The 8705-nt window shown below is 38.8% G+C and overlaps 1 protein-coding gene across 4 annotated transcripts in view; it reads left to right on the forward strand.

Moving 5' to 3' along the window:
• ap1b1 (adaptor related protein complex 1 subunit beta 1) overlaps positions 1-6236 on the forward strand; it is a 28218-nt gene extending 21982 nt beyond the window's left edge. For all 4 annotated transcript variants that reach the window (XM_067610180.1, XM_067610189.1, XM_067610170.1 and 1 more), the window contains one exon: positions 4655-6236. In XM_067610180.1, the coding sequence (XP_067466281.1) occupies positions 4655-4729 (75 nt within the window). In that variant the 3' untranslated portion in view covers positions 4730-6236. The remainder of the gene's footprint in view (positions 1-4654) is intronic.
• The last annotated feature ends 2469 nt before the right edge of the window (positions 6237-8705 follow it).

An 8705-nucleotide genomic window follows, 5' to 3' on the forward strand; every position in this document is an offset into this window, starting at 1 on the left:
ATTAAAATTGATTTTGGAGTGTTAGTGGTTGATTGTTACTATTATTAAGAGCTCTCAGTTGGAAAATTAAATTGTTGTCAACACTAGTGAGACAGTTCATGGAGGATTTTAACAACACAAACTATCACTCTTTAAGTTTTGAAACTGGCTCCCATATTGTATTTGACTGACATCCTTCGGATGGCATGTATACTTTATAGTATTTTTATTGGAGAATAAACACACCGCTTATCTTTTTGACATGAAGCATAGTGTTCTCATCTGCTATCTCCTGTCCCCATGGCAACTATGTGGCCAATGATGTTGGCTGATTTTCTCCTCCCACCTCTTGAGATGGTAATTTGGAGGGTTTTGGTAGAAAGGAGTTTCAACACAGAAACGGACACCCCAGTGCTACCCTCCACAAAGACAGAAGTCTGTTTGTTGTTTTTTGGGGTTAGAATAAAGGGTGGGTAATATGAACATGTATAGAGTAAGACCATATAAATTTGGCCTCCCTTAGAGATTATATTATATAGCAATATTTTTTATCCCAGATAGCTATACCTTTACTATGTCTGAATTAGAGCTTTTGAGGGTAGTGTTTCAAATCAACAAGGACGACTACTGAATGTTAATGTTGAATTTTTATTATTTTTACAGAAATGTGATAAAGTACCTTCATTGGTTAGTTATTAAATTAACTGGATTAACCAAAAACAGACATACCTGTCTTGTCATTTCATCCATAAAATGTTTCTGATTAGATTTTCCAGAAAATGTACTGATATATATCAATATAAAATTCCTTCTATTCCTTCTACTACAGCATGCATATCTGCTCTGTAAATCACTTGTCCTGTGTTCTCCCATGAGAAGAGAGAACTGTATATTTTAAATTCTTTGATTTCATGGTTGTGCCCCCAAGTTTTACATTATTTCAATTTAGTACCGTTCTGCTATCCGCCAATGTAACTGGAGACCTTACTTCGATACGGCAAATGAAATAAAGCAATAACGTGGTGTTCTATCATAGGCAGAGCAGACGGTCACACTGAGCCTGATAGCATCCTGCTGGACAACACAAGAGCCACAGACTCTGAACAACAACCCACATTAACTTCCTGCTAACGTCTTCCTATCTGACAAACATGAACACGTCCTGCTCCTCAGTTTGCTGAACGAGCCACCAAACAAACATTCACTGGGGAAAATGTGCACTGCTAACATAAGTTAGCAGGCTAGGAAGCTAATTAGCTGCAGCTCATTAAACAGCATGTAAACATACCTGAAAATGTCACTTCAGTCTGGTTTGATGCTGGTTTGATCATTGCTCTTCAAAATCCCTGTTTTTTTGACACACTGACATGATTTAAAGTTACAGCAGTTTGTTTAATTTGTCAGTGAAACGCTGGTAGCTATTTTTCTAAAGACCTTTTCTTCATTTTAGTAATGTAAAACTATTAATAATATATTTAATTTTTTAAATTTTGACATTATTTTTGACTGCAAATGGATGATTAAATGTGATTACAGCTCGACTTAAACACATAAAGAGTACGGTCTCTATGTGAAACATGCCTTGAGATGACCTCCGTTGTGATTTGGCACTATTTAAATAAAGTTGAATTGAACATATTGAACATGCTAAAGGATAAATGTAGGACAGTCTTGAACATCAAAGGAGACTATTCTGACTCGATAAACATTTTTTGCCCAGTCAACAAGGTCAAGCTCAATTAAAGGTTAATATCAAAGATTAGCATGAAGCTACGCATCAGTTTATCAAACTGCATTCATCATGAACATCCGTCTTCCTTTGCTTCGCCCTGTTGCATTGCTGCATTAATACTGCAGCAGCCCCCAGGCCTGATTTATGCAAGTTTTTAAAAGGCTCCTGCAGTGCTTTCAGGCATGCGTGTTTGGTGATGTGGATCGCTGTGTCTGTCTCTCATTGGATGGTTATTGTTTAAAGGAAATGCCTCTGTCGCATCTGATTCTGCCATTTTTGTAGCATTTGGAACACAGAGCTGGATAATAAAGATCTTTGCAGTAGCAGACACACACTCATCCTTCATCGTTGCTGTAGCCCCCCCCGTTGCTTTTTTTTGTCTGTTGTCCCTGCCTGTTTACGCCTAATATAATACTATTATTTTAGCAGTAAGCCTTAATGCCACACTACAGTGAAAAAACCATTTTTCTAGCCTTCTTAATAGCAGCTTCTAGACTGGCTAGGGCATCCGCATTTCCTCACATCTTACCCCATGCTGACAGGAGAGCGGCTGCCTAAATGTTGCCAGCAGCAGCATGCATTAGTAAAGAGCTCTGAGCGCACTGAGGCAACGCTTAAGGAGCTGTGCAGCATAACTGCGATTCCACTGTAGCTCAACACACACCATCGCCTTTTGTTTGATCCTAGTGTTCATTTAGTCTGGACATCAGTCACTAAATTTCTGGTGAACACTGTAATTATAATAATGCTGCCACTCTCAACGACACAACTTTTATAGTGTTGTTGGCATACACGCCACGGAGTTTCAAAAGCTAGACACAGCAGCTTGAAAAATATTTATATAAGATCCCATTTTCAGCACCACAGGGGAAAATAACAGACGTTTCAGGGCTTAAAAATGTGATGGTGAATATTGGCTACTTTTAATACTGGTTAATTTTCAACTGCAGTCATCCCACCCGTCCTGTCTTGGACACAGACTCTTTGAACTTATTCCCTCAGGAAAAAGACTGAGATCTATAAAAAGCTCTAGCAGCAGACATTTCTCTCCATAAGCTGTTGCTCTACTAAATAGCTGAACTGTACTGTTATCAAACTGGACTTTGCATCCCTCATTTAATCTTTGCACTTGTCACTTTCATATATCTCTCCAAACTGGACTTGACATGTGAACGTTGTATTCCACCTCCACTGTTATATAATGGAATTATTTATCACACGTCACATTTAATTTTTTGCACTTATCACTTCCACATATTTCATACACTTCATTTCTTCCTCCATAGCACAGTTCGTATTTCATTTCAAGTTTTATATCCCATTTCCCAACTATTATAATTCTATTCTGTAAAAGGATTTTAAATTTAAATGTAATGTTATTGTGTTTTATTTCATTATTTATTACCTTTTGCTCTATTTTTATTTTTTATTCTTCTTTGTTGCATTTGTGGGAGCAAACGCCAAGACACTTTCTTTGTATACTTTTATATTTGGCTAATAGAACTGATTCTGAGTCCTTCGGCAAGATGTGCTAAAACCAATTTATAGTTGAAACCAACAAATCACAAATTAAAGAGAGTGACATGAACCTTTAAAAGTCAAGGCAGTGGGGCTGTCCTGGTGACTGTGGGGTTTAAGGTGCTGACCAAGTAATGGCAACATACCTGGTTCATGTTCAACCAGGTTGTTGCATGTCATTCCCCTCTTTTCCTGTCCGCAATTTACTGTCTACTCTCTAAAAAAAAAAAAAAGGCATTTAATGCCCCAAAATGGTTGGAAAAAAATTAGAGAAATAAACGATAAATCCAAAATCAGAAAAGAAATGCTGATTTTTAAGACTCAGCAGGGAATTGTTAGACGTTCCCTGGACCGGCTATTCTTGGATTCTTTTTCTTATGTCGCTGCGTTGTTTGTATCTGTCAGTCAAGCCCAGTCACACAGAGTCTGTACTGATTATCTTTAGAAAACTGACACTGTGACCTCTAAACTATTTTCCAGTGGATCAAATGCGATTCTAAGAAATAACAGTGATGAGAGCTGAAAGAACAGCACTGTGAGTGAGAGGCGGAGCTCTACAGTTTAGTGCGTGTGTGTGTTTTGCTGTCAGGGGAAGAAAAGTGCAGGTTGTTTTCTTGACTTTTCCACTTCAGAGAGATGTGTGGGTTATTGAGAGTTCAATTTTTCAGAAGGAGAAAGCACAGCAGGTATTGATCGTGTAGAAATTAAATAGTGAAACATTTTTAAATATTCAGGATTACTTTCTGAGTTATTTATCGTGTTGTGGTTTGTTACTTAAGTGTTTAATGCTGTAAAATGCCTGTTTCTGAATCTGAGTAAATAACATCTGCAGTGTGATTGCTGATGGAAGGAAAACTCACTTTGTGAGTCTGTATCAGATTGTAAACCTACTCCCAGCTGAGATTAACATCAAAGAACAGAGATGCTGGGACTATTTTCTCTTGTGTGTTGATTTATTTGCGCTTCTGTCGGTGTGTCTGTTCAAACTGAATTAACAAGAGTATTCCAATGCAAAGATTTTCTCTTCTGAAGATTGATGATGATTATAGGCTCATTTTTCCTTTGAAGTCGTGCCATTTATGCTCAATTATATAGCACATTATAGATTTGGATCAAAAAATTACAGATTAAACCCTAAGTAGCTACTGTACATCATCTAAGCCCGTAATTACTCCAACATACTGACAGTAACTTCATTCTGCTTCACATCTTTCTTAAAGGACAAGACTGTCTTAAAACAATAGTCAGGTGGCCAAACGAACATTGAAACATGTATATTTTTGCATGGAAGGAGGGCCGTGGATTATCTGTGACTTGTCCCCTGTATTGTATATCCCACAGTGGACATTTTGTACCCTCTTATCTTAACAGACTCTCCTGATAGTGAAATCATATTCAACCCTGCTCGCCTCCTCTCTCCCTCAGGTCTCTCTGAAGTGCAGAGCCCCGGAGGTTTCCCAGTGTGTGTTCCAGAGCTACGAGGCAGTGCTGAAGAACTGAAGAACACCCGCCGACGACCCAGCCGCTACCCTCAAGGACTCCCGGCGCTTTCTCCTGCCTGCCCTCACCTGACTCACGGACCATATTACAACCTTATGCAGTGTGGGAGCCACTTCCCTGCTGTGTTGGACCTGCAGACTGCGCTCTGTATGTCAGCCAGCTGTTTAATTAGGATGGTTAATGACTTATTGCCTGATTTGGCTCATTGTCCATGCATTTTTTCCCCCAATTCTGCAGAGATTTCTGATTTATCCTCTTGGCTAACCTTATCCTGCCCCCTCTTATTGTTCTTTTTTTTTTTTTTTTTTTTTTTAAACAAGTGTGACATCAGCACTTGCTAAATGATCCGAATGAACACTTTCAGACTGAGCACGTCCTCCATTCTTCCTTCCTGAGCCATCCTGTGTAGACCTTTATTCTTTCGGGACAGACAGCTGTATGACTTGTGCTCCCGTGACTGTTGCCTCTGCACGAGGCTCTTTAATCATTATCTAGCCCCACTTCTCTGCAAATCGGAGTCTATTTTTAGCACCTGCAATCAGCAGGTGAATCAACACTGTCGGCATATTTATTTGGGGTACTTTCAATTTAAATGCGACAGAAAAAGGCTTTAACTCTCCTCTGCCTTAGTGAAGTGGAAAGTGGCTGTCTGGGCCTTTAGAAGAGATACATAAATACGTATAAACTACATTATTGTCTCGTCATTTTATAGTTTTCTTTAGTATCTGTGGTTAGCAGCGGGGTCGGATCCTCTGCTGTCCCTGAAAGCAGGATGTCTGACGTGTGCTGTGTGCATGGAAACTGTTTGCTAGTGTGTGTTTTTTTTTTTTTTCTTTTAATTTTTCCATCAATATCTGGACATTTTATAGACTATTCACGGTCTGCTCTCTTTCTTAGTCATTCCATTGTTTAATTTGTGTTTCTCGTCTTGTTAGTGTGCATCGGGCAGACTGGTAGAGAGCCTCAGGTGTTGAGGATTTTGTATTTGCTGCTTTCTCCCCGCGCCAGTGACCGCCTCTCAAGCTCTCTGCCACTTTGCTCTGTCTGTATCCTCATCGCGGCTTTTTGAGTACCACGGCCACCTGAGATGAAGGCTTAGGTGAAATAACTCTAAACTATGATGTAACACTTCTGAGTAATTTGTGTACGCGTATGTAGCAGACTCTGTCTCAGTGGAAAGAAAGCTAGAACACCATTGTCCCCGTTTTACCCTCAGACTCTACAAATTAATTGGATTCCTTTTACGAGTCACTGCACTGAAGCCCTTTTTATCGGCCCTACAGGATGTATGCACCTACGCTAACACCTTTTTAAAGATTATCAAAAGGGGTGGCTGTATATTCTGTGTGTGTGTGTGTGTGTCTTTGTGTGAGGTGACAGCTGATGCATTAGAAATGCTGTAAAGAGAAAAAAAAAATCAAATGTTTAATCAGATGTTTTTGACATGATTTTGTTCATTATATGTTCATCATTTGAAAAAGAACTATTAAAAGTCTTGATAAATTCAGATGTTCTGTCTCTTCACTTATTTAAACACCGTGACAACGATAAAGGCTTTAAAAAATGTAGCACAAAGATAATTTATGTTTGTGGAAGTCTCAATGTCAGCACATGCAAAACGTTATCTCAGTTTTATTTGGTCTGTAAAGTCCACATTCCCAAAGTCCCTGTAAGCCAGTGCGCATTGTTTTCACACCTTCATACTTGATAATCATTGATGACCTTTGAGGTGTTCACGCCTTTGCTCTCATGGGCAGCTCCTCTCTGTTCCAGCCTTCACAGCTTTGCATACAAAGTCAGCAGCCTCTCAGTGTTCAACCTTGAGCTTTGAGTGAAGGTTTATCCACAGCCGAGTGCATCTTCAAGGTAGAGTGGCTCCTCTGAAACGGTGTCAGGATTTTTTAAAGTCCGAGCTGCTTGGGAAAGCTTAACAAGGATTTCGGCTGCATCTATCTAATGGGCGACGCAAGCACCTCTAATCTCACACCTGCTCCTCTGTGAATGATAAAGGTCAGACTGCTGAAAGATGCACACTTACTGACCAGGCAGGAGTGTAGTGTTGTGATTAACCAAAGGTTGTGACAAATTTCAGACTCTTCTCTACAAATGAATGATCTATAATATCGATCCCATGTTATGACTGCACTCCAATAGGGGGTGCCACTGCACTGTGCTCTGGTAAAGGCTCAGTCTATCTAAAGGCACGTTAATTGACTTCCAAATCAGTTGATAGAAAGAAGGAAGGGGTTTTCTTTACACTCAAAAGTGTTTATTAGTTTAACCAGAGCTGTAGCCTAGATTTTAAAAAACTGAAGCAATGGGAAGGCTAGTGTTAACTTTAACCCGTCCTTTAACCCCCTATTATCTGCATTTTATCCAATTATATGTACTTTTTATTTCCCAACATGAAGTCCTTGTTTCTTTTTCAAAGATGTCTTCACACTGCCAAGAATGAAAATCTGATGAGGAGATATTGAATCCTTAATTGATTGATTTATTTGCTGGCCTAGCAGTAGTCAAATTTAAATAAATTAAGTCTAAAATATACTGGAATCAGCATTTAAAACATCCAACACAAGGTAGTTCTTGAGTGTAAACTCCCACCAGGTTGCTAAAACCCCAAAATCCTCAGAAGAGGATATGAGCTCGATGTCCTCAGCAGTAGTTGAGGTCCAAGGTGTACCACAGCACTTCATATTAGATCAATCATAAACTTCTGAAGGTTTCAAAGATCAACTGCTACAGTATACAGAATCTATATGCATTTATTCATATATGGCAAAACTAATGCATGAGGGAACATCAGAACGGAGCGTTTTTATGGCATCAAATCCATCACATGCACAGATCTGAGAGTAAGCCCATAAATTCAAGTCACACTTCAAGAAAATTACATTTTCCTGCTTTGATGCATAAAGATGTTCGTTTCATTGCAACTAGGCCAAGGCCGTATGAAACAGCTTTTTGTAGATTTCCCCATTTATGGCCTTTAAGTCACTTTCTAATAAGACACTCTTTACAAAGGGTTTAAGAAGTAACTAATGGCTTTATTAGTAGATAATGAGTCATTAACTAATGCAATTTAAATTACTTATAAGCCATAATTAAGAGGAGTGACTGGGTTACCAGGTTGTGAAAAGTCTCTTTGGTTGGTGTTTATCCTCTTAGATTCTGTAATGTATCTGCTCCAATGAACATGTTGCCTGAAAAATAATAGAGAATCTGGTTCAAAATCCATTCATCAACAACTTATTAAAGGACAGATTCACAATTTTTCAAGTCTGTCTTAAAACAGCAGTCAGGTGCCCAAATGAACATTGAAACAGGTTTTTCTTGCCATAATAATTCCTCCTGTTCATACTGATCATTAGAAGATCCCTTCATAATGCACTTACAATGTAAGTGATGGGCGCCAAAATCCACAGTCCTCCTTCCGTGCAAAAAATGTATTTAAAAGTTTATCTGAAGCTAATATGAAGCTTCAGCCGTCCAAATGAGTCAAATCAAGTAGATATCTTTCAACGTTACAGTCTTTTTAGTGCCGAAGTTTATTTTTTTGTTACTCTATTTCCACCGCAGCTCAACAGGGAAACACTGTCCAAGGAAACACGAAGAGGGAATTTGATGCTAAAAAGACTGTAGATGTATAAGATGTTGCAGATATCCGCTTGATATGACTAACTCAGACGGATGAAGCCTCATATAAGCTTCAGATAAACTTTTTAAATGCATTTTTGCACAAAATGACTGTGTGTGGATTTTGGCCTTGATCACTTATATTGAAAGCGCATTTGAAGGGGATCTTTTATTGGCCAGTATGAACAGGAGGAATGATTAAAGCGAGGAAAACCTCTTTCAGTGTTCATATGAACACCTGACTGTGACCGAGACAGGCTTGAAAAATTGTGAACTTATCCTTTAAACATCTTCAGACTTAACGCATTGTAATAATAACCCTTTATTAATGTCTCACAAA

Source organism: Thunnus thynnus, chromosome 2, assembly GCF_963924715.1.
Source record: "Thunnus thynnus chromosome 2, fThuThy2.1, whole genome shotgun sequence".
Classification (NCBI taxonomy): domain Eukaryota; kingdom Metazoa; phylum Chordata; class Actinopteri; order Scombriformes; family Scombridae; genus Thunnus; species Thunnus thynnus.